This window comes from Periplaneta americana, chromosome 9, assembly GCF_040183065.1.
Source record: "Periplaneta americana isolate PAMFEO1 chromosome 9, P.americana_PAMFEO1_priV1, whole genome shotgun sequence".
Taxonomy (NCBI): domain Eukaryota; kingdom Metazoa; phylum Arthropoda; class Insecta; order Blattodea; family Blattidae; genus Periplaneta; species Periplaneta americana.
In genome coordinates this window covers 132,773,713-132,801,085 of record NC_091125.1, presented here as the reverse complement: position 1 = coordinate 132,801,085, position 27,373 = coordinate 132,773,713, and the positions used below count along the sequence as shown (strand labels likewise).

Genomic DNA, 27,373 nt, shown 5'->3' with positions numbered 1-27,373 from the left:
TTACCTGCCTGTGTCGAATTTTATCAAAAGCAGCTAATACTCGCATAGTTGATTCTTCTCTGGTGCCAATTCGAGTGGTGTATTACTTCATATGTTCCAAAAAAAAAAAAAAAATTAAGAGCATGAAATCGGGTGACCACGCACAACAGATCCGCTCTCCCCATCTATTGCTTACCACAGATATTATTCAAATGTGCTCGTACAACCAGGTTGAAGTGAATTGGGACGTTATGTTGAATCACATCGTAAATAGTACATTTTCTTGGGCATTCTGATTTTTTACTTCTGAACAAAAAGGATATGGATGTAATAAGTGACCCTAGTTGTTCTTCTTCTTCTTCTTCTTCTTCTTCTTCTTCTAAAGAAGTTATACAAATAGTTGAAAGAATTGTGAGGCCAAGAATATTTCGAGAAAGACAAGAAGTACAGAATGTCTATATCGAAATGTCCTATTTTTATTTTGCTCTCAATACAAAAGAAATAAAGATAAAGGAATTTTATTCATAAATATAAATCGTATAAGTTATTAAGTTTGTAACAAAAAATACACACTGCCACGTTAGCCCCTGCGTTGACACGAAGGATCTCTAGGGATGGTACCAATGACTTCCACAATCCAGACACGGAGGAACATGACCAGAGAAGACTGTCACAAGAATGACCTACCTGGACATGCTGCAGCTGTAAGCCTTTCCCCAGGTTGTCGTTTAAACAAAATGGTGCTCCACCTCACTGGTCGCTGAATATGTGAAGCGCATTCCCAGGGCGTTGGATAGGACGAGATGGACCCCTGAATTGGACTCCACGTTCTCCTGACATCAGACTGCTGGATTTTTTTTTGATGCTATATGAAGGGCAGGATGTACACCACTAACGTGCGGTACTTTCGAGACCTCTGTGCCCGGATTGTGGAAGCCATTGGTAGGCCTACCATCTCTCCAAGCATGTTGGAGCGGACCTGGACGGAAATCGAATATAGACCAGACATCCATCGTACCACCAAAGGGGTCACATGGAAGTTTGTGACTTTTTATTACAAACTTAATCCCTCATACGACTTACGTTTGTGAATAAAATTCCCGTATCTTTATTTCTTTGATATTGGGAGCAAGATAAAAATAGGGCATTACGGTGTAGACATTCCGTATAATATAATTATTTAATTTTATGATTTCATCATAAGTTTTCTGGATAGTTAGTTATATAGTCCTAATATACTTCACATATTTTTTTAGACAATCCCTTCGAGTCATATTCAGAAGTAGCATTTTTTTTAAAGACACCGTTTTTCAAAAACCGTATTTCTCAACATTTTAGAAAGAATTGAACTTAATACTGCCCCAAAATGTATGTATAAGATCCATTCCAATTTCCCCAATGAAGAAAGTGCTGACAACTTTAAGTTTTTATGCCACACAAAGCTTTCAAATATTAATTGGGAACGATTCAGAAGTACACAAAGCCACGATATGCAGAATCATAAAAGGAATTTCATATTTAATTGCTGGTACGACCAGTGAACATGTTACAATGCCCACAGGAGATGGAGCCAAGACTATCGTTAATGAATTCCATGACCATTCTGGCTTTCCAATTGTCATAAGTTCAATTGATGGTACTCGCATTAGGATACAGTGAAATGGCTCTGAAAACAGATATAGGCCCTGATATAGCCCATATAAAACAATATAGGCCTACTGAATACAAATTAGATGAAATAATTTCTGTACCGGTATACTATTTGTAATTTGAATATTACCTAACTAGCAAATTATCACTTCAACAAGTAACCAGAATAAATACAAACAATAAGATTCAGACTAATCACAGAATTTTGAATTCAATAAACTGTTCAACTTCAAGAACAGCCTTCCTGATTATACTATTACTGCTCTACTGGCAGATTTTGGAACTAATTTATCCTTGGATAACTTATACAAGGATAAATTGAACTTGTTCGTTTGTAGAAACACAAAAATTTATTATCAGATAAATTTTATCCATCAGATAGTTTATCTATGACTTATTTCATACGTTTGTAGAAACCGGTCATAAATCAGGCGTAGTCTTCAACTGTCGATTGTGAACTGATTCTCACTCTACTCGAAGCTGTCACAGTGTACTCAACCAGTCTGCAATATCATCGTGTCCTTTGGCCCTCGCGTCGTCTGCAGGCGTCTTGTTCCACTTGTTCTTGGCTTTCACATCTGCTCCCTTCTGCACCAGCAGCTGGGCGATGTCCATGTAGCCCTCCTGGGCCGCAACGTGCAGCGGGGTATTCTTGTACTTGGTCTCCACGTTCACCTGCGCTCCCTTGTCTAGCAGAAGCTGACACATACCGATGTGACCTCGCTCCACGGCGCGGTGCAGAGGGGTGTTGTGGGTGTTGTCCTGTGTGTTGGGGGTGGCCCCGGCGTCTAGCAGCGTCTTCACCACGTCCGGGTGCCCTCCCATTACTGCGAACTGCAGAACTGTGTACCCATTCTTGGCCGCTGCGGAGGCGTTCACCCCGTAGAGTAAGAGGTTCTGAACTAGTTTGAGGTTGCCAAGTCGAGATTGCTTCATGAGCAGACGTTCTAAGTCTATACCCATCAATTGCAGAAGTTCCTGCAGATATTGCGGAAATCATTTTGTATTAACACGATTACATTTTCAGAGTTTACTAGTTCGGTCCCACGGTCAAAAATATATACTAGTTCAGTCCGGAGTCAAAAAGTAAACAATACTAGTTCGGTCCCGGATGGAAAATAGAGCAGTACTGGTTGGAAATCGACATTTTCCTTTTCATTCTATGGAGGCTTAGGACTGTCATAGAGCAGGTAGGTAAATTCGTGACTCGAGGCAGCAAACTACAAAATTGCCTGCCTATTCCTTAAGGCAGTGGTTCCCAACCTTTTTTGATTGACGACACACTTTACTGAATCCCCACGATATCGCGACACACTTATTTCATTTTATTAATAGTCATAATAATATTAATATTAATAATAATAATAATAATAATAATAATAATAATAATAATAATAATAATAATATAATAACAACTAGTACAGTTCTTCTGGAGAGAAAGTTGGTGAAACTCTGTGTAGAATATTTTATAGCAAACGGGGAGATTATTACTGTTCACTGCACGGGAATTTCATAGTTTTTAACCTCCTTTTCGGCCAACTAAGACTTTCAAGTTCTAAGCGGAATTCAAAGAAAAATTATATTCAGAACATAGTAATTCACACATATGCAACAAAAAGGTGCCGGAACGCCGTTCTAGCGCGTTCCGCCAGAAAAAAGTATTGATAACTTCTGTGTAGTGTTGTATATAGGTCGAGGTTAACACGCAGTCGAAAATTCTAAAAGAACAAGCAATAACTTGAGTGGCATTATAAAAAAACAAAGGTATGTGTCAAAAATCCCAACCTATCTATGCTGGATATCCGATCAAAGATATTGTTTTTGAAAACTCGCCTATTTAAATAATTATTAATGTGAAGTCTGCGCTTGGTGGGTTGCACAGAGTTTCTCTATAAGTGGCCTTATGGATGAAAAACTGAACTCAGCATTGTTGCAGGTGTTCACGTTTTATTGGTAAAGTCTGTCTCAAAATAAAATGTACCATATCAAAAACTTCGTTGCAAATAAAAAATGCGCTGTAAAGAGACTTTCTAGATGACATTAAATTTATTTTTCAAATCCAAAATTTTGCGACACACTCCATGGAGCTGCGCGACACACCGGTTGGGAACTCTTGTCTTAAGGCATGGTTAAATATTTGATTATCATGTACAGTACACTATAAACCTTAGTAAAAAATTCTTAAACTTCAGAATAGTCAGTGATACAAGGAACTACAGGGTCTCTGATAACGAATTTGAATGACATCATGTGCGTCAGGAGTCACACGACAGCTGAACTGGGCGCGAGGTGACAGACCAGTAGTGAGTGATCTCATAGTCAGAGTGCACGGCAACTCACAGCAGAAATTCCCAAGAAAATCGAGCCTTTTTGGGAGAGATACATAACAACCCTTTCCGATGCCAAGTACAGTTAAGTGAAAATAAAAGAAGCCTGCAATAAACGAGGTTTCGTTATTTCCAAGAAAGGTATCTTCTGTGTACTTAATAAGATTGGTAAAGCTCGAATTAAATTAATTTGTATCATCTCGTGGGGTGCGGCGACTTGTGACGGGGAGTCGATTTGTTTGCTTTTCCCACTGTGGAATTAATTCCATCCGAGCTTTGCTAGTCTTATTAGGTACACGCAAGATGCCTTTCTTGGAAATAACGAAACCACGTTTTTTGCAGGCTTCTATGATTTTCACGTAACTGTACTTGGCATCGGAAAGGGTTGTTATGTACCCCTCCCAAAAAGGCTCGATTTTTCTTGGGCATTGCTACTGTGATACACCGTGCACTCTAATTATGAAATCACTCACTACTGGTCTGTCGCCTCTCGCCGCAATTCAGCTGTCGGTGTGATTCCTGACGCACATGACGTCATTCAAATTCGTTATCAGAGATCGGAAACAACCCTGTATGTTCTTGAGAGAAATTTGTAGGATAGTGTTTTTATATGTTGGAGACTGTTTATTGATTTAGATACAAATTCTGCCATTTTGTCTCCAATGTATTGTTCTTTCTTTAATTGGTCTGATCTTCTTTTTGTTGCTAGACTTCTAATTTGTATGTTAGTGTCAATTTGAATTGTTTTAGAACGTCTATTAATTAAAAGATATTAGGGTGAGCGGTGTAGAATAAGTGATTTAACTTCGCATGGAAAGATTCACAACTGTTTGTCGTTCTTTCTGTCGTAGCTACGAATTCGACCCATAATTCTGGCGGAAAAGTACTCGTAACATCAGGCTTGACGTACTCAAAGACGTTGCAGTTAAATATCGAATGTACTCCTCTAGCACATAATCGTAAATTTTATTGCTGTATTCCTTGATTTTGTGGTTGAATGCTCATCAAGTCTTCAGCTCTTTGATATATACAGGGACATCATTTTATTTTACTAACATTTCTAATATTAACCTGGCTATACCTTTGGATCAACGATTAAGAACCGGAAACACCGTTTGCTACCTCCTTCCACGACTGGAGTTCGATGATACTGGCGTAATATACAAACAAGTCACTTTACTAGGTATAGGAGGGAAGAAAAGTAGTTCATCCATTTACGTAAACTAGGAAATATCGCGATTTTGAGTTTGATAATTTGCATTAAGTTTTTGTTTAATTAAAATACAGTACAGTATTAACAATGAGTGTTTTTATTCACGAGCTGAGCTTTCCGTGCGGACGTATTCATTATGCAGTATATATTATACTGTCTACAGCACATTAGCGTACACTATGGAGAATGAAGTTAAATTGAAAAATAATCGTAATATGGATATTTAAACACATTTTTGAAAATGGTGGCTGTTCATTTCGATACAGGCTTCAGTTCTAATGTGCATATTATCGCACTATAGACTATTGCACGTAATTCCAATTACCAGGTTCGTGCCTCGTATCAGTAACTCATGTTGAAATAATTCTGTACCTTCTCTATAAAAGAGTACCTTACGTATTGTAAATTCAATCTTCACTTCTGCCCGATCCGAAAAGATAAAATTAATCAGACGTGCTATCTACTGTCCGTCCAAGTGGTTACGTCGCAGCGTCGTAGAAAGAGAGGAAATCACGTGACAGTTAATTACTTAACGAGGCCCTTTTATTCAAGTTATTTTAAACAATTGTATGGGTATAATATTACGTAGACGTCCAATTCCTAACAGAAATTAATGTTCCCAGAAAAGAGCTAAGACAGCCCAACCACAAGCCTTTACAGAGAGGCGAATAGAAGCAGGTGGGGGAAACCGGGATTCGACGTAGGCAAATGGAAAATGATTCAATATTGAAAGCTCTTTCGTCACTGGAAAACGCGAACATATTTTTGGAACGTACTGTTTACTATGACCGTAAGGCTACTATGACTGTATATGCGGTCTTGAATCTGTGTGGAGGACGGTTGAACTTCATTAGTAGAAGGGGTGGGAGTGAAGTACATTAAAAAAACTCAGGTACAATAAAAATTGAAGTAAAAATAAAATGATGTCCCTGTATAAAACTTGTCTATACCTGCATAGTTCGGACCAAATTAATATTTCCGGTGTGTATCTGATGGGACCGAACTAGTATGCACTCTACATTTTATAGTTACGTATAGATATTTTAAAATTAGAAGAAGTGTTGTAGGAATCCGAATTGATCAGGAAGTTAATTAACATATGTTAACTGTATGAATTGACATTGCCGTTTTTTCTTTAAGAGAGAAAACATTATGAATGTGATTGGCCTTTACATACTTGAATTATTATTATTTGGACAACAAAACGTTCACAAGTATGGGACGAGGAGTGACTTTGACAATTATAACACTATACCAATGGAGTCTGTCCCACATGTTACAAAACAATCTGTATGGTTACCAATTGTATGTTGGGTACTTACATCTCTCTTCTCTACTTCTTTCTTTAATGCGTCTACTTGGCCATTAGCGGCATCCAGGCTTGTCTGAAATAGAATTAAAGTTGTATTAGAGTTATATACCTCGAGATGTACAGAGAGTTCCTTTACAGGCCGGCCCCACTTCCTAATAAAATCTGGTGGTCGTACGCCGGCGTACGGACGATAAGGATATCTTATGCGAAGTTTTACCGTTAGATGGCAGGAGCGTTCCATGCGGCACATGTTGTAGGGCTATATGTTATGTCATATGCTATTTTCATTACGCTCTCCCGCTTGTTGGTTTTCTGTGCTTGTCAAAATTATTTTTAATTTGCCATACCCGTGCGCTCCGCTGCACTTGTTAGAAATAAATATAAAGTAATTACATAATTAAAATAGGACATTTGGTCCAGGGAACATTCGTGTTTGATAGAAGGATAAATCGTTTAATATGCTACTTAATTTAATTGTATTTAAGTAATTAAAATACGATCATTTTGGTGCAGAGAACACTCATCTGATGCAATGATAATTCCTTTAACATGTTTATTAATTGTTTATTTATTACATGCAAATAATTAAAATAGGATCATTTGGTTCAGGGAACATCTGTTTTGGTGCAAGGATAATTAGTTTAACATTTTTTCTAAATTAGTCTTGAATGCATCCTTTAATAAATCAATCCAAATTAAAGTCAATGTACAGTGGATTGTGTACGAAGATCATTTTTTATGTTTGCCTCACTGTGCATCTTTTCTCTTTGTTAAGTTTATTTTATCCACGCTTTGACATCTGTGGTCATGTCACGTGTTTAGAATGTGTGGGTAGGCTATATCAGTAGGCCTTTTTATTCTTGTTTGAGTTCCTGTTCCTATTGTGTGTTGTATATGGCTTATATTCATGTAACGGATTATAGACTTTGATTAATGTGTTTGGTAGTGGTGATTGAGGCGGTGATGAATCATGGCATGTATATTTCTAAGGAACGCAGGAAACGAATATGGGTAAATTATGACCGCAGGAACGCCATTTCGTGACACTTGTTAAAATAACTCAGCTCCATTGAGCTCAATGGTAAAATACTTATTTTCAGTCTATATGTATGTATTTTTCGTCCAGTAAAATGCTCATCTTTACGACAAAACACTTAAAAATACTATTATGTTCTGTGGACAAAAAGAAACTGAGGTATATAAAATTAGAGTACTTTATGTGGACCAAATAAAGTTTAAATAATCAAGTTACACAATATTTCGACAGAATATCAAGTTCTGTGCGTAAAGATCTATTTTAATCTTGCCTCAGCCCTCATATGTAGCATTATATCCATCTAGAAAAACTACATAATATTTGAAATAGTGAAGGAATTATCCTAATCGGTTAATTAGCTTCTGAGATTACTTCATACAAACACATAAACATTCTCTGTATATTAATATTGATAATCATTTATATTATATTTCTATCGTAGAATAGAAATAGATCCGTATAAAATAGTGTTAAATGAATAATATTCTCCGTTTATTGTGTGCAAAGCCGCCTTTTAATAATAATTATTAAAGTGTTAACAAATCTTTGGGAGTACGGAAAATAGCATTTGTTCTGTTTCTATACTGTAGCTACCGAGTGTGGATTTTTCTGAGTCAACAAATAACGGAGACATTTTGATTAGAACTAGATTTGTATTTTAAGTGAAAGTTATTTGTTAATTCTGTAGTTAAAATATGCAGAATCGGCATAAATTTTAGTCCGAATTTGTCAGAACGTCCTTCAAGTTCCCACAGTATAAGCATTTTTAATGCTTGTAACAGTAGCCTGCAATAAAATTAATATTACATTAGGATGAAGGACAAATAATTTGTTTCTGAATTCAGTTTTGTTATTTGTTAATTCTGTAGTTAAATATTATTACTACTATTAATAATAATAATAATAATAATAATAATAATGATTCTTATTTTTTCAGAGCTGTAGGCTTATATATTATCACGGCTATCATATTTCTATTATAAATAAAGTTGTGAAAATATAATGTAATAGGCCCTACTTTTCTCTGAAAAGAATAAAATAAAATGTTTATTTCTCATTATACAATTGAATAGTTCTGTCAAACAAAAAAGTCTTCGTTTGTCTCGAAAAGTAGTTGAGAAATTTCCTGTTTTACACGAAGGTAGTGGAAAAATAGTTATAATTTCATTGTGAACACAAGAAAGTTGTAGAAGTGTTGTAAAGCGCTAGGTCCGATCTGTTGGCTGAAAGCTATGTTAGTTTTAACTCCATCGTTCCCTGTATAAGAGACATTTCACATTTACATGCACTCACTTAAGTACTTACTTGTTTCTGGTCCAACTGCTTTGTCAAATTGTCCACTTGATGGCGGGTGTCCTCCAGCTCCATCTGGAAAGAGCAAAGTTTATAAACTTAACGAAACTATTATGTTTCCTTTCATAGAAGACTGCTACAATTAGTATTAACTCTTACTGTGATAACATTATCATTATTATTATTATTATTATTATTATTATTATTATTATTATTATTGTAACTTTATATTCGACAGATAATGGAGAAAAAATGGGAGTATAAGGGTACAGTGCATCAGTTATTCATAGATTTCAAAAAGGCATATGACTTGGTTAAGAGAGAAGTTTTATATGATATTCTTATTGAATTTGGTATTCCCAAGAAACTAGTTCGATTAATTAAGATGTGTGTCAGTGAAACATACAGCAGAGTCCGTATAGGTCAGTTTCTGTCAGATGCGTTTCCAATTCACTGCGGGCTAAAGCAAGGAGATGCACTATCACCTTTACTTTTTAACTTTGCTCCAGAGTATGCCATTAGGAAAGTCCAGGATAACAGAGACGGTTTGGAACTGAACGGGTTACATCAGCTGCTCATCTATGCGGATGACGTGAATATATTAGGAGAAAATCCACAAACTATTAGGGAAAACACGGGAATTTTACTTGAAGCAAGTAAAGAGATAGGTTTGGAAGTCAATCCCGAAAAGACAAAGTATATGATTATGTCTCGTGACGAGAATATTGTACGAAATTGAAATATATAAAATTGGAAATTTATTCTTTGAAGAGGTGAAAAAATTCAAATACCTGGGAGCAACAGTAACAAATATAAATGATACTCGGGAGGAAATTAAACACAGAATAAATATGGGAAATGCCTGTTATTATTCGGTTGAGAAGCTTTTATCATCCAGTCTGCTGTCAAAAAATCTGAAAGTTAGAATTTATAAAACAGTCATATTACCGGTTGATCTTTATGGTTGTGAAACTTGGACTCTCACTTTGAGAGATGAACATAGGTTAAGGGTGTTTGAGAATAAGGTGCTTAGGAAAATATTTGGGGCTAAGAGGGATGAAGTTACAGGAGAATGGAGAAAGTTACACAACACAGAACTACACGCATTGTATTCTTCACCTGACATAATTAGGAACATTAAATCCAGACGTTTGAGATGGCAGGGCATGTAGCACGTATGGGCGAATCCAGAAATGCATATAGAGTGTTAGTTGGGAGACCGGAGGGAAAGAGACCTCTAGGGAGGCCGAGACGTAGATGGGAAGATAATATTAAAATGGATTTGAGGGAGGTGGGATATGATGATAGAGACTGGATTAATCTTGCTCAGGATAGGGACCAATGGCGGGCTTATCTGAGGACGGCAATGAACCTCTGGGTTCCTTAAAAGCCAGTAAGTAAGTAAATATTGTTATAACAGTAATCAGTGTGGGCTATGTCATATCGAGAATTCTTATTTAAGATTTCATAAATTTGTTATAGAAAGAACTATTGTGGACATAATATGGCACTGTCATACAGCTGTCTCCACTAAATTAGGTAAATATCACTGTAACGCTTCATCTCTTATACTGATACAATCGCTGTAGGCCTATGTCATAATCCTCCATTCCTAAATAAAAGTCTGGGATAAATATTTCTTTGGATGTATTTTCGCGTGTGTGAATTTACTATGGTTGGAATTACGGATTACCTTTAGGTAAATATTCCCTGGTCGAAATTTCCTAGAATCCTTTCTGCCACATACTCTGTTATTGATAGCTCTTCAATGAAATTACGACCAAACCGTGAATGTTAGCCAAAGAATCAATTGAGAATACATTTGTTGGCATTTGCTCTACAAAACCTCCCCAACATCACCCCTCCAACTTCTCCAGTTTTCCTGGAATACGCATTCTAAAATTCATTGGAACTTCGATGTCCTCCCACACTACACAGGGGACTGTTGTCTGACTTACGTCTGCGCTATTTCATGATCAAATGAGAGATGGAATAACTTTGAAAAATATTAAGTATTAATTATTCCGTAAAGTATTACAGTTTTTATTACTTACATACGTATGTATGTATGTAATGCATTTGTTTCCTATATTCCTTGAAATAATGTTTATGTGCTATATTAATTTTCGTTTGTTTTTATTTACGCAATAATGCACAATTGGGTCAACACAAAAAATTATCTTCGTACACAATCCACGCTATATTCACATTGGTTTGGAGTAATTATATCATTAAAGAATGTATTCAAAGACTGATTTGGAAACATGTTAAACGAATTATCTTTGAACCAAAAACGGATGCTCCTTGGAGTAAATGATAGTATTTTAACTATTTGGATACAATAACAATTTATTAAGAAACGTGTTGGAGGAAATATTCTTGCATCAAAATGTATGCTTCCAGAATCAAAATGATCGTTTCTAAATAATTTAAAGACTGTTGCAATTTACATTATCCTTTTCTTGGGAAACGTATGTCCCCTGGACCAAGTGATAGTATTTTAATTATTTTAATACACTAGGCCCTACCAACTAATAAACATGTGAAAGGAATTATTCTTACTCAAAAATTTATGCTCCCAGAAACAAAATTATCATATTTAGGCCTAAATTATTTAAGTGCAGTTGTAATTAATAAAAAATATTTTAAACAAATTGTGCAGTGCTTGGGAAAAGTGACATAAGTCAGTTTCCACAAACGTTTTTAATAATTTATTGACAATTTACGGAACATCTGCTCGCTTGGTAAAAGAAACATATTTCTCCCATTACAATAATTCATACAGAAGAAAATCAAATCGACATAAACCAGTGTGAAGACAGTTTTTTTCCTTCTATAAGATTAACATTTGTGACTTGTGCCACTTTTCCCAAGCACTACAGAATTATCTTTGCGCTAAAAATGGATTCTCCCTGGACCAAATGATCGCAATTTAATTATTTAATTACATTCTTAGTCTTATCCGGTGTTTTATGAAGTTATGACTGAGATTATTGTTCATTGTTTTCATTTATAATATTAGGCCATGACTGACCGAGTATATGATAACACGCGCCCAGAGGGATGGCCCATAAGCTAAAAGTCGTGTGCTAGGGACATCGCTTTGCTAATTATCCAGTATGAAATGTTGTGCACCATACAGAACTGTCATCTATTAAATATATAATTTTCGCAGTAATCAAATCGTGACTCTGGAGTGATGGGTTATAATTTTAAAGTTATTTTAATCGATTTAAGTACGTTTTTTATCCTTTGTGTGGTGTGGGAAATACCGAAGTTTCCCTCAAAACTCAATTGAAAATTCTACTTTTCTCAAAACTCGTTCACAAATGATCGCAATACTATTACACTCTTTTGTTTAAATCACTGCCCTGATTCGACTGCTCAGTTTGAAGTCACGACCACTGAGTTGTAATTGGAGGGAACGAAGAGAGCCTCCAGAGAGTACATTATACCATTGGATTTCATCCGTCATGGATCGTTGACTGGTGCTGCAACGCGTGTTTTGTGTTGATCAGTTTACAAAAACCAATTCACTTTTTGTCGTTACAGCGGGTCTTTAGTTAGCAGTTTGGTGACCAGCGCAGCTGGGTAACCGTTTCATCACCCTATACAATAAGTGAATGGGTAAAACAATAGCGCAAGCTGGAAATGTCCAAAACAAACCAAACCCACGTTCAAATAACATAGCGAAGCCCGAAAACGTTCAGTATTGCGACACGCTCGTGCACTGCAAATCTGATTAAGAAGTCTTAATGCTAGACATTACACCCGAAGTACGCTTGTTCAAACCCGGCCGAGGTTACATGAGTTCTTAGGCTTTCACGGTGGCTCTGATCAGAATTAGGTTTTTGGCTCAGTCGTTCAGATTAGCCTGTAACGAGCCCGACAGGCTAGGCTAGTCATGTCAATTGATGCCCATAGGAGCAAGCGCGCGCTTTAGAGCTCAGGAGAGCTTGAGCGCTTTACAGCGGAAAGGAAAGAGGCAGACGAAAGAGGTATATATGCCGCTTGGTCGAGCTATGTTCAGGGATGGCCAGCACTGATTCAATGGATAAAGGGAAGAGAACTTATTAAAACTGTATCCATGTTAATTTTTAGATTTGCCTGAGAAGTACAGTATAAGTGCATTATAAGAATGTAAGTTTTAATTTTAATGCTCATTTTTCACAAGTTTGATATTTTTATTCAAAATAAATATTTTCTTGACTTTTTTTTTATAGAAAAGTGAAATTTTCAGATATAGGCCGATTTATTTAGTAGCCTTACAGAATGTTTTCGTAAATCTAATATACCGTAAATACGTATTACTGAAGATAGTGTATTGACAATTTTGAAAATATTCGGATGGAAATTGTTTGTAAGTAAATGAATTAACAAAGCAACTACTGTTACATCATAAGCAAAAGATACGTGCCCATGTGTTGTAAAAATATCAGCTCTATAGCTTCAGTACATTTCGAGGAAATAATTTAATATTCTGATGACAGGAAGTTGCTCACCAATATCACCTTAAAAGCATAATGCGATAAGAGTTTTGTTACGGAATATTAGTTACACTTAAAATATATACAGCATCTAGGTAACTTTGCTTTGTACTGTAATATTGTTTTGATTGGTTTATTTATTACTTTTATAAGGCTAAATGTACCATCAATATCAATTCCAAATTATCATGTCATACTCAGTCTCTTTTTTTGGGATATCAATTTCTTTATGAATGATGTGTTTCATCCATTTAGTACAGTATAGTTGTACTGCTATGGAATTTATGTGAATTTTTCTTCTTAACTCTTTATTATGTTATTAACATTTAACACACAACTGCAATATTAAGAAATTGGTATTAGTACTTTTGTTTTACAAACAATATAGATAATATCAAACAGAAAGAAGGCATATAAAAATAACGACATAAAATTTCACGTTCCGTCTGAAGTTTGTGCACCACTGTTTTCTTAATCCAACATGCTGCTTATTCATATACACAACCCTTCCTCTTTCCATACTTAGCGCTTGATGCCCACGCATGAAGTCAAGGTCAAAAAAATGCGCTTGCTTTGGACATCACTCGGCTAGGCGAATCCTCTGGTCTTACATATCAGCCCTGATGATGGACCCTATTATTGCGTGACTATATCCGACAGCAATTCTGTACATCTTATAATGAGAAAATTAGAAGCTCTGTATTTCGTATGAGAAAATAAAAAACCTCTGTACTTTGTATAATGAGAAAATAAATAACTTTGTACGATATATTATGAGAAAATTAAAAAATCTGTACTTCGTATAATGAGAAAATTAAAAAACCTATATACTTCGTATAATGAGAAAATGAAGAATACTCTGTATTTTGTGTAGAAAATTAAAAACTTTGTAATTCGCATAATGAGAAAATTAAACAACTCTGCACTGAGTGTGATAAAATGAAGAAACTCTGTACTTCGTATGAGAAAACTGAAAACTCTGTACTTCTTACAATAAGAAAATTAAACACTCTGCACTTCGTATAATGAGAAAATTAAAATTCCTGTATTTCGTACGATATGAAAATTAAAAAACCATGTACTTCGTATAATAAGAAAATTAAAAACTCTGTACTTCGTATAATAAGAAAATTAAATAGGTCTACTCTGCACTTCGTATAATGAGAAAATTAAATACTCTGCACTCCGTATAATGAGAAAATTAAAAACTGTGTATTTCATGTAATGAGAAGATTAAAAAAAACTGTGTACTTGGTATAATGAGAAAATTAAAAAAAACGTGTACTTCATATAATGGGGAAATTAAATAACTGTGTACTTCATAATAATGAGAAAATTAAAAAAAAAACTGTGTACTTGGTATAATGAGAAAATTAAAAAAAAAATTGTGTACTTCGTATAATGAGAAAATTAAAAAAAAAACGTGTACTTCATATAATGGGATAATTAAAAAAGATTGTGTACTTCGATAATGAGAAAATTAAGAAAAACGTGTACTGCATATAATGGGAAAATTAAAAAGACTGTGTACTTTGTATAATGAGAAGATTAAAAAAGGATGTGTACTTCGTATAATGAGAAAATTAAAAAAGAATGTGTACTTCGTATAATGAGAAAATTAAGAAAAACGTGTACTGCATATAATGGGAAAATTAAAAAGACTGTGTACTTTGTATAATGAGAAGATTAAAAAAGGATGTGTACTTCGTATAATGAGAAAATTAAAAAAGGATGTGTACTTCGTATAATGAGAAAATTAAGAAAAACGTGTACTGCATATAATGGGAAAATTAAAAAGACTGTGTACTTTGTATAATGAGAAAATTAAAAAAGGATGTGTACTTCGTATAATGAGAAAATTAAGAAAAACGTGTACTACATATAATGGGAAAATTAAAAAGACTGTGTACTTTGTATGATGAGAAAATTAAAAAAGGATGTCTACTTCGTATAATGAGAAAATTAAAAAAAACGTGTACCGTACTGCATATAATGGGAAAATTAAAAAAACTGTGTACTTCGTATAATGAGAAAATTTAAAAAAACGTGTACCGTACTGCATATAATGGGAAAATTAAAAAAAAAACTGTGTACTTCGTATAATGATTAAATTAAAAAAGACTATATACTTCGTATAATAAGAAAATTAAAAAAAACGTGTACTTCATATAATGGGAAAATTAAAAAAGATTGTGTACTTCGTATAATGAGAAAATTAAGAAAAACGTGTACTGCATATAATGGGAAAATTAAAAAGACTGTGTACTTTGTATAATGAGAAGATTAAAAAAGGATGTGTACTTCGTATAATGAGAAAATTAAAAAAGGATGTGTACTTCGTATAATGAGAAAATTAAGAAAAACGTGTACTGCATATAATGGGAAAATTAAAAAGACTGTGTACTTTGTATAATGAGAAGATTAAAAAAGGATGTGTACTTCGTATAATGAGAAAATTAAAAAAGGATGTGTACTTCGTATAATGAGAAAATTAAGAAAAACGTGTACTGCATATAATGGGAAAATTAAAAAGACTGTGTACTTTGTATAATGAGAAGATTAAAAAAGGATGTGTACTTCGTATAATGAGAAAATTAAGAAAAACGTGTACTGCATATAATGGGAAAATTAAAAAGATTGTGTACTTTGTATAATGAGAAAATTAAAAAAGGATGTCTACTTCGTATAATGAGTAAATTAAAAAAAACGTGTACCGTACTGCATATAATGGGAAAATTAAAAAACTGTGTACTTCGTATAATGAGAAAATTAAAAAAACGTGTACCGTACTGCATATAATGGGAAAATTAAAAAAAAACTGTGTACTTCGTATAATGATTAAATTAAAAAAGACTATATACTTCGTATAATAAGAAAATTAAAAAAAAAACGTGTACTGCATATAATGGGAAAATTAAAAAGACTGTGTACTTTGTATAATGAGAAAATTAAAGAAAAGACTGTGTAATTCATATAATTAGACAATTAAAAAAACCGTGTACTTCGTATAATAAGAAAATTAAAAACTGTGTACTTCATATAATGAGAAAATTTAAAAACTGTATACTTGGTACAATGGGAAAATTAAAAAAAAAAGTTTGTTTACTTCGTATAATAAGAAAATTAAAAAAAAAACATATACTTCATATGATGGGAAAATTAAAAAAAACTGTGTACTTCGTATAATGATTAAATTAAAAAGGACTGTGTACTTCGTATAATGAGAAAATTAAAAAAAAACGTGTACTGCATATAATGGGAAAATTAAAAAGACTGTGTATAATGAGAAAATTAAAAAAAACTACTGTTTAATTCATATAATTAGAAAATTAAAAAAACTGTGTACTTCGTATAATGAGAAAATTAAAAAAAACGTGTACTTCATATAGGGGAGAGTCGGGTAGTATCGGACATCGGGTAATATCGGACAGTGCGTTTCTTTCATCTACCACCATATGGTAGTACCGGAATGACATGGTTAAGTTTCTCTATGCGACATCACAGAAACGTAACCATGTCAATCAGGTACTATCATCGTGTGGTAGATGAAAGAAACTCACTGTCCGATATTACCCGATGTCCGATACTACCCGACTCTCCCCTAATGGGAAAATTGAAAGACTGTGTACTTTGTATAATGAGAAAATAAAAAAAACGATTGTGTACTTCATATAATTAGAAAATTTAAAAAAACCGTGTGCATCATATAATGAGAAAATTAAAAAAAACTGTGTTTTTTCTATAATCAGAAAATTAAAAAAACCGTGTACTTCACATACTGGGACAATTTTAAAAACTGTGTTCTTCGTATAATCAGAAAATTAAAAGTCACTATATTTCGTATAAGAAGAAACAACGAACCCGACATTTCTCTCTGACATCTTCGAGTGGTATAAGTCTCTTCACAAGTTGGACGCTTCTGGTGGTAAGGTTGCGCTGTATCTCGAACAGCTCTTCCTCTAGCTGTTTGTTCCTGGACGTGAGGTTGGTGTACTGCCCCATCTGCTCCTGAAACTTTTGGTTCAGGGCTGTAGCGTTGAGCAGCTTCTTCTGCAGCTCTTCATTGCGGGTTGTCAGATCCTTCATTCTCCGTCGACTGCGTGCCAGTTCCTTTTCCATGTGGTCCACGTCCTCTCGCAGCTTCTTGTACTGCCCTGTGCCCTGCATATCCTCGATCTCTTGCATCCATTCTTGAGGATCCATGGTTGAATTTCCAGACTGTTGAACGGTGAAGCATAACAGTTGAGGCAACAACACCTGTAGATGTGGTGGTATCGCCACTGGTTGCTGGACTTGTGCCAAAGACATTTTTCTTTCTCTACAAACAAGAATAAATGCATCAGTTATGTGTAGCCTTTATTTTAAATCTGTTATGAAATAGTATTTTATTTATTTTATTTATTTATTTATTTATTTATTTATTTATTTAATTCATCAATAATTGTTCACGTCATGGCGGATTAGATGTCTTCCAGTTCTTAATCCGCCATCACTCTCAATACAAATATAACACAAACTAATACATAATGAACCTATAAGCATCCTCTGTTTACAATACCAATAATAATAATAATAATAATAATAATAATAATAATACACAACTAATAATAAGTATAACTCTTGTATTTAAAACTCCTACCTTAGCTTTTTCATTTTATGCTCAATCTCTTAAGAATTATTCTGTTAGCTTCATTGACTACTCTTCGTAGTTTCTTATCGTGTGACTACTCAACATTTATAATTCCATCCCTGTTAGAGCTTTGACTTTCTCTTCCCATCTAATTTTAACTCTAAAAAGAAATTTTCCTAATTTATGCAAATTGCTGGCGTTTAGGTGACCATTCATTTTTTTATAAGCTACTATAGCGTTTATTTGTAGAAATTTTTTATCTACCCAACTGTGTCTTAAATCACTTGTTGCCTGGCACTTTAGCGCAATATGCATTGAGTCTTCAGCTAGTCCACACAAAGGACATTTATCCTTCTCTACATTCCCTCTCCTATTCTTGAGTCTCCAGATACCTAATCTCCACCATGCCATTCCTGTTCTCTCTTCCCTTGAATTTAGTCTAACATATTCTTCCTGTTCCCAAAACTGCTTAACCTCCCTATAGTATTTTAATGATCCTAGGTCTTTAATATTAAAATAGTATTTTATCAATTACACACTTTTCGCCGATGGAATTGATGCTAGGGAGATGGTATTTAGTGAAATTAGCCCAAGGATTTATCGTGGGTCTGTCATTCGCATTGTATTTGTGGAAGCGACCGGTATAGTCTATTAATCTATGTTAGTGTCGTGCAGTGTTTGAACGTGAAAGGTTTTAGTACATTTCATCCTACAATATGGTACCGTATTATAATATTAAACAAATCGAGGGTTCAGAATGACAAGGTTCTATCTAGTGTTTAGTAAATTTTACAGGAGAGCATTTTAAAAGTTTGGTTGTTAATAAAATCAATGCAGATAAGAACCTTTTTAAACTAACTTTATCACGAACAATAATTAAGATATCAACATATAATTTACTGTATATGGTAGATAGCTGTGAAGTAGCAGAATTCAAAGCACCAAAAACCTCAATTTTGCTGAAAATGTCGGATAGAACCTTGTCATTCTGAGCCCGCGAAATATACATATTATATACTCTATTAAAATATTACTTACTGGCTTTATATTATTATAATATAATTATTATTATAATCATATATTATAATATCATGCCCTTTGTTTGAACCCAAATGCAATTCTGAAGCAGGACTAAAGTATGGCTCAAATTTCGGCCCAAGATTTTATAATAACTTCATTAAAAACATTCAAAATTAGCATCTTCCAATAATAAATTATTTTAAAACCAAGCACTTCAACTGATTTTAAATTCTGATTAGTATATATTATATTACTTCATTATAGTATTGAATACATACTTACTTACTTACTGGCTTTTAAGGAACCCGAAGGTTCATTGCCGCCATCACATAAGCCCGCTATTGGTCCCTATCCTGAGCAAGATTAATCCAATCTCTATCATCATATCCCACCTCCCTCAAATCCATTTTAATATTATCTTCCCATCTACATCTCGGCCTCCCCAAAGGTCTTTTTCCCTCCGGCCTCCCAACTAACAATTATAGTATTGCATATTATTTTAAATTTATTTCACAATTTATTGTATTATTTAATACTTTTTCATTTTACTTTATTATTGTTTAAAAGGGCCATCGCCCCTTGGGCTTTCCAGTTAACATACTTTTCTGTGTATTAGCCTACTGATTTAATTTAATATTGTATTTCTTGTATTTATTATTTCTTGTACTATTATTTTGGTATCTTTCATTTTACTTTTGCTTACTTATACTTGATTAATTAAATTAAACAATTAAATAATTCCCCCAAAGGTCTTTTTCCCTCCGGCCTCCCAACTATTTCATTATTCAATTAAATAATTATTTTAGTGTAGGCGTGTAACATAACTTTTTCATTATTCAATGTAAACTCCACTTCCGGCCACAAGCTTTTGCTTCATCAGGAGTGCCAACCAAAAGTGTACTATTATTAACTTTCAAATAATATTAATAATAATAATAATAATAATAATAATAATAATAATAATAATATAATATATTATGACGATACTACAAACATCGCCCTACTCCTTAGGCATCCAACAATACGTGGAAGTAAAGCATTCATTCATAGTGTTCTTTCCAAGGGCAGGTCTTTCACTCCAAACCCAGCATCCTCCAGTCTTTCCTATTTTCTGATTTCCTATTTGTCTCCGCATATGATCCATATATCTTAATGTCGTCTATCATCTGATATCTTCTTCTGCCCCGAATTCTTCTCCCGTTCACCATTCCATCTAGTGCCCTTCAGTATGCAGTTTATTCTCAGCTAGTGACCCAGCAAATTCCTTTTCCATTTTCAGTATCATTCTTTCTTCATCCACTCTTTCCAACACAGCTTCGTTTCTTACTTTGTCCATTTCACACTCTCCATCCTTCTCTATATCCACATTTCAAATAATGCTATTCGCTTCTCTTCACTTCGTTGTAATGTTCATATTTCTGCCCCATACAATGCTACATTCCACACAAAATACTTCACTTGTCTCTTTCTTAGTTCTTTCTCCATAGATCCGCAGAAGTTGCTTCTTTTTCTATTAAAAGCTTCCTTTGCCATTGCTGTCCTCCTTTTCATTTCCTGGCACCAGCTCATGTTACTGCTTATAGTAAACCTCAAGTATTTGAAGCTGTCCACTTGCTCTACTGTCTCATTTGGAATTCGCAAGTTTACCTTTTACTTTTCTTCCTATGGCCATGGTCTTCGTCTTGTTGGCATTTGTCTTCATTCTATACTGCTAACAGCTGTCATTTAGCACCAATAGCATTTCCCTTAGTACCATCTCCTCTTCTGCTAAAAACGCCATATCATCAGCAAGTCTTATACACTTTTTTCATCTTCCTCCTACTTCCACTCCTCCCATGTTCTGAAAACAGTTCTTCATGAAATCCTCCAAGTAGATGTTGAACAGGGTAGGTGATAAAGGACATCCTTGTCGTATTCCTCTTCCTATTTCCTATTTCACTTCCTCTGACATTGCTTCTATCCTGACTTTAACTCATTTCATATGAAGGTCACTGAACAGCCTCCTCCCTTTCCAGTCTACGCCAATCTTCTTTAGGATCCCCATCAATATATTCCAATCAACTCTGCCAAACTCCTTTTCTAAGTCCACAAATACAATATACACTTCTTTATTCTTCTCTAGGTATCTTTCGCAAATTGTTCGTAGCAGTCCAATTGCATCTCTCTTACCTTTTTCCCTCCTGAAGCCAAACTGCTCTTCTTCCAACTGTTCTTCCATCTTAAAATATAAACGTTGATTCAATATTTGCAGAATAATCTTCGTCGAGTGTGAGAAGAAAATGATTTCTGAAGGATGCACTGGAAGTAATGGTAAGAGTTTGGAGCAGAAGAATATATCAGATGATAGACGAAATTAAGATATATGGATCATATATGGAGACTAAGAGGAAGGCAGAATATATAAAAACTGGAGAATGCTGAGTTTGCACTGAAAGGCCTGCCCTTGGGCAGGATACAATGAATGAATAGTAAATTGCTTAAAATAAAATAGTTATTTTTTAAATTTTAACAGTGTATATACCTTTGTTTATAAGTGCATACGTACGCCATTTTTAGTGCATATGAATCCGTCCCCTAGTCAGTGATGTGATTCATCCGGTTGCACCGGTTTGTTCTAACCGCTTGTTAAATTTATCGCAGTTGTGTGATGCCCGTCGTCAGCATTTGCGAGTTTTTAAATTACTCTACACATAATTCTGTAGTAACGTTTTGCATTGCAATATTTATCTGTTTGCAGTAATTTATTTACTTACCTGTACTTACAAATGGCTTTTAGAGAACCCGGAGGTTCACTGCAGCCTTCACATAAGCCCACCACTGGTCCCTATTCATTTTAATAGTTTCCTTCCATCTATATCTTGGCCTCCCTAAAGATCTTTTTCCCTCAGGTCTTTCAACTAATGTTCTTTATGCATTTCTGGATTCACTCTTTTGTGCTACATGCCCTGCCTATCTCAAACGCCTGGATTTCATGTGTCTAATTATGTTAGGTGAAGAATACAATGCGTACACTTCTGCGTTGCGTAACTCTCTCCATTCTCCTGTAACTTCACCCCTCTTAGCCCCAAATATTTACCTAACACCTTATTCTCGAACACTCTTAACCTCTGTTCCTCTCTTAAAGTGAGAGTTCAAGTTTCACAACCATACAGAATAACCGGTAATACAACTGTTTCATAAATTCTCCCTTTCAGTTTTCTCGAAAGCAGAAGATGACAAAAGCTTCTCGCATTTCCCATATTTATTCTACGTTTAATTTCCTCCCGAGTGGCATTTATATTTGTTACTGTTGCGATAATGTATTTGTTTTCTACCTTTCCAAAACATAAATTTCCAATTTTTGTCGTACTATGTTCTGGTCACGAGACGTAATCAAAAATACTTTGTCTTTTCGGGATTTACTTTCAAACCTATCTCCTTACATGCTTCAAGTAAAACTATCGTGATTTTCTCCTAACATATTCACGTCATCTTCATAAACAAGCAGCTGATGTAATCCGTTCAATTCCAAACCCTCTCTGTGTTCCAGGACTTTCCTAATGGCATATTCTAGAGCAGGAGTTCTCAACCTTTTTTAGATTGTGAGCACCGCCCACATGCAATTTAAGTGAGCGAGTACCATGAAGTCGAATAGGCTTAATAATATGAATGTATTAAATAACAAATAAAGTTCCGGTACCCATTTTTAAAACTCTCACAAAGGTATGAGATCCTTGAACTTGAATGTTACTCAAAATTTCATCGATGTCTAAGGAGAAGTCCCTTAAATGTGATTCAATAAATCAATAGTGATCATGCTTTTTTATGAAGGTATTTCATAAGTGAGAAAGTGTTTTTTTTTTCGCATAGGTAGGTCGTCCCGAACATAGCTACACATTTGAGAGAAACATTTTTGTATCTTCTGCTTCTCAAAGACTGAATTCCTGCTTTTGAAACAAATATTCCAGCGCTAAGGAAGACTGGATATCTATCAATTCAAGTTCCTCACGAGCAGCCATACTATTCTCTTGAATAACCTTGGTTTTTCTAAGTTCACATTGAATTGAAAGGGATTATACACCATGAAATACGGCAAGGCCTGTCAGGTCGCTAAAATAGCCTAGTAAAATGGATGGATATGAAGACTACTGTATTTGTATAACAAAGTCTGCATTGAAAAAAGGACCTCAGGACAGGGGCGGCTTTCGAAGGGGGGCTGCGGAGCTGCAGCACCCCCAGACATTTGTGGCTCTTGTCTCGTTTTATGTTGTGAAATACATTTATTATACAGTCTCTATTTAGCGGCTCGAATTGTTTTTTAAATTTCGCTCTCATTGACATGCACGCAATCGTTAGTGAAGTCACTTCCTCCCCTGGTGCTGCCAGAGCGAACCCAAACACAAGGCCAGATTGGTGAAGCCACTTCCTCCCCTGGAGCTGCCAGTCTCGTCTCGGATGCTTTGCGCGTTACTTTTACTCCTCCCCCTGCTGCCCCTCGCCATGAATCCAGAGTTTCCAAGCGCTGCAAAATTTGCAGCAGTTTGTCAGTAGCGCGCAGTTTTAAATACATTTTCTTTAATGTTGTGAGTATAACAAATGCGACAATGTTTAATTCTGTACATTATTTACAGTCTATTCAGTTCAGTACCTTAACAATTCAGGAGAAATATGAAATTAAGTGCTCATCAGTTGAATCTCATAACGGAAAGAGCCGCTAAATAAAACAGCCTACAAAGCTCGCATATTTTTTGCTGATTTATCCAGTATCCCTGCTTTCTTCTCTCGATCTCCACACAGTCTGTATTAGATTAATGTGTTTTAAAGACAATTCCATCAGCTGGGGCAACAAGATGGAGTTTTAAAATAAGAACAGTAAATGTTGCTCATGAGAAGGAGCCATTGCAAGAATGTTTTCAAACCATAATGGAATCTGAAACATCTAACAACATCACAATAAATGAGGCAAGCACCCTGGTGCGTACTATTGAAAATCCTGAATTCAAATTTCTGGCTCAGTTTTTTTCATTTTTTGATGTATCATATAGATATATTATACAGCCAACTACAACATCGCCAGTTAGATATGTCTAAGGTTCAAATCTGCATATAAAAAATTAAATTATGGTTTATTTCACGACACTCGCAACTGCAGGGGTTATATCAGCGTCGCCGGTGTGCCGGAATTTTGTCCCGCAGGATTCTTTTAAATCCCAGTACATCTACTGGCATGAGCCTGTCTCATTTAAACACATTTAAATGCCACTGACCTGGGCCGATGACCGCATTAGCAATGTTTTCCATTGTAAAGACTATGTTAAACGACATATCGGATTTTAATAAGAAGTTGATTCAAAAGTTTGCAACCTACAAGACAAGGCGCATGGAACTAATCTTTAAATAAGGTACGTTGCATGGTTTATTCTTGTATGCAGTCCCCCTGAATTCAATACCCACGAGCCGCCACTGCCTCAGGAGCAATAATGCTCGCGAGCTCATTTTTACTCGCACCACGAGAGCACCAAATGTTATTAAAAGAGCACCATAGTGCTCGCGAGCATCAGGTTGAGAACGCCTGTTCTAGAGTAAAGTTCACGTATTATTACCCTGTTTAATATTTGTTATATTAACATGTTGTAATTTTCGGTTATTAGTGGAGAGAAGTGGTTGTTAAATTATTACGACACCACTGCCCCTAGTGATTGACTGCATGCCTTAACAAATCACACCGTACGATCACTTGAATCACGTTGTCCATAAAACCGCAGCGATGAACTACTTACTACATATGCCATCTTCCCCAGCGATCCAAATCTGTTGGAGTCCAAACGCGATCACTCAACAAAACAAGTAACAACAGGGATCAGACTTCGACGCCTATTTTCGTATGACATCATAGAAGCAACAAAAATAATGAATGCACGTACCTTCGTGAAGAAGTACAGCCAGTCGAATGTCACATGCAGATGATAGCAAGACGTGGACTATATCGCTGAACCAGGAAAGTTGTCGTGACAAGGTCGAAGTGACGCAAGCAGGCAGTCAGCCTGACCTCTGCTCTGTCCCCTTGATTGCAGACATGATATGGAGACTGGAAATTCGATTAGAGATGACTTATTGCTGGAAGAGGACCATGAAAATATGAGATAAACGTTGTTTTTAACTGTACAAGGAAAATAGAACTGAGGGATAATACAGGAGAATGCAGCTAGAAAATATAATAATTGTCGCAAAAATGCACAAATGAAAAATAATATTTGTGCTAATTCTACAGAAAGATAAAATTAATAGAATATGCAGAAAAAAAAAGTTATGTAATTTGTTTCTTGGAGTTTTATTACTTTCAATTCACTTACCACACTCTAGATACACTTATGTAAGTAGGCTACATCATTAGACTTAGGTATGTTTAGAATTAATTACTGCTGAATTTACATCACATTAAAAATACGTCATTTCATGGTCACTCTAAACATTGGAATTCTTTACGAGTAAGTCCTTCAAGATTTATTGTTAGCAGAGTTACTGAAAGACAGTTTTTACAAGATTCATGCACCTAAATCCTAGCTCACAATTTACAGTATACTGTACGTTGGAATTGTATAAATTAATAAGAAGAAATTGTTCACTTAACTTACATGAATTGCAACAACTGTTTGAAATCCATTCCTAAATATCTGCTGCTCATTACCTTTTTGAACATTGCCCATTGCATTAGCATTTCATTTAAATTCAGATTCTCCAGAACTGATTAGTTCATACACATCTCTGATTTCATTTTCTCCATTACCATCCTTGTTTCTGAAGTCCAATGTGGTTGTCGCATTTTTGCACATTTACATCGAAAATTTGCTGCATTTTTAGAAGTCGAGTAGCAAAATGCGACAAATGCGACTGTGGCTTAAATCCTGGATGGATGGATGGATAAAATAAGTCTGGCAGGTGGACAGACAGATATATCGGTAGGTAGGTAGTAGAGATGAACAACGATCGAGAAAGCAAGACTAACAGCACCTGCAAAGCCGAGAACTCGCACGACAATATTCTGTACGTCGCGTCGTTGACGCAAAGACTACTTATGAGTGTTTCGAGACACCGAGATTGATCAGTCCCGAAGTCTCGAACGTCAAGCAACCTTGAATCGCCACAGTTGTTTATACTTGACTGAACTTTTATCTACTTTGGCAACTGTTATATATGTATAAACAGTCAAGTAGCCTATTTGAGTCATCATCTCTACCTTTCAGTGTATAATAATCCATTCCCCAATCTTTATTTTATTACTGGGCCTTATTAAAAGGCTAGGAAATTTCTTTTCATATGTCTGAGATCGTGTGTAATCTCAAGTAAAAAGATATTAACGTTATGTTTTATGTTTCTTAGAAATGCAAATTTATTTCAGAATTGTTTTTTTTATTTATATGACCATACGTAATAGCATATAATAAGAACCAAGATATTTTGATAACTAAGATACTGTTCTGTTTTGTCTTTTTGTCTAATTTAAACATTTATTTATTTTTTATTTTAGTAGGTTATTTTACGACGCTTTATCAACAGCTTTGGTTATTTAGCATCTGAATGAGATGCGTCTGAATGAGATGAAGGTGATAATGCCGGTGAAATGAGTCCGGGGTCCAACACCGTAAGTTACCCAGCATTTGCTCATATTGGGTTGAGGGAAAACCCCGGAAAAAACCTCAACCAGGTAACTTGTCCCGACCGGGAATCGAACCCGGGCCACCTGGTTTCGCGGCTAGACGTGCTAGCCGTTACTCCACAGGCGTGGACTTTTAAACATTTATAATGTTATTTATTTCAATAATGTATGTTATTCAAAGTTACGAAATCTTTGCACGAATTTTTGTCAGCCTCAAAAGATAGGTAGGCTAATTATTTTCGAGCAGCTTTGAACAAACAAAACTGAGATTAAATAAACTTTTAAACTAGTGCTTGTACAAAAATATAAACTCTGTTTATATAAATCTACTTTTAATTCGTTTAACTATCAATTTTTGCCATCACCATTATTGTATGATTCTCCTTAAATTGTAGAAAGAAATGTTAGTGATAATCTACACCTCTGTGATTCAATACTGATACTGGTCCTCATGTTTTTTCATGATAATTATATTTCTTTAAAATCATGTTATGTCTGCCCTCAGACACATTTCTCATATTATGTTACATTTTTAAAAAACCGTTCATCATATGTGTCCGAAACATTATGCTAGCCATTATCTCGTATGATATACGTCACATGTTTAGAAGACATTTCTTGTGTGCTATATTGCTACATTATTCCAGACTCACTCTCTTGTATTATATTCTCTCAAACATCACCACATCAATATGTCCGCTACAAACATAGCTCTCAATTGTCATATTGTCTCAAACACATCTCTCATGTCTATCATTGTTCCAAATACATACTGGTATTTCATATTATG

At 35.0% G+C, this 27,373-nt stretch overlaps 1 protein-coding gene across 2 annotated transcripts; it reads right to left on the bottom strand.

The window, feature by feature from the left end:
- Positions 1 to 1,470: 1,470 nt before the first annotated feature.
- LOC138706533 (ankyrin repeat domain-containing protein 1-like) lies at positions 1,471 to 25,006 on the bottom strand. 2 transcript variants are annotated; one of them, XM_069835930.1, is made up of 5 exons: positions 24,851 to 25,006; positions 17,159 to 17,615; positions 8,823 to 8,885; positions 6,492 to 6,554; positions 1,471 to 2,607 (listed from the first exon to the last, which is right to left on the bottom strand). In XM_069835930.1, exons 2-5 carry the CDS (start codon positions 17,603 to 17,605, stop codon positions 2,113 to 2,115), a joined length of 1,068 nt encoding a protein of 355 aa, XP_069692031.1. In that variant the 5' UTR covers positions 17,606 to 17,615; positions 24,851 to 25,006; the 3' UTR covers positions 1,471 to 2,112. The 2 variants fall into 2 exon arrangements, with proteins under 2 accessions (XP_069692031.1, XP_069692032.1); XM_069835931.1 differs by lacking the exon at positions 24,851 to 25,006 and adding an exon at positions 24,707 to 24,809.
- Positions 25,007 to 27,373: the final 2,367 nt, after the last annotated feature.

Coding starts and splice junctions, on each gene's coding strand:
- LOC138706533 (XM_069835930.1), bottom strand. CDS start 17,605: ATGTCTTTGGCACAAGTCCAGCAACCAGTGGCGATACCACCACATCTA. Junction 8,886..17,158: donor ATGTCAGAGAGAAATGTCGG/GTTCGTTGTTTC, acceptor TGCTCTTTCCAG/ATGGAGCTGGAGGACACCCG. Junction 6,555..8,822: donor AGCAGTTGGACCAGAAACAA/GTAAGTACTTAA, acceptor ATTCTATTTCAG/ACAAGCCTGGATGCCGCTAA.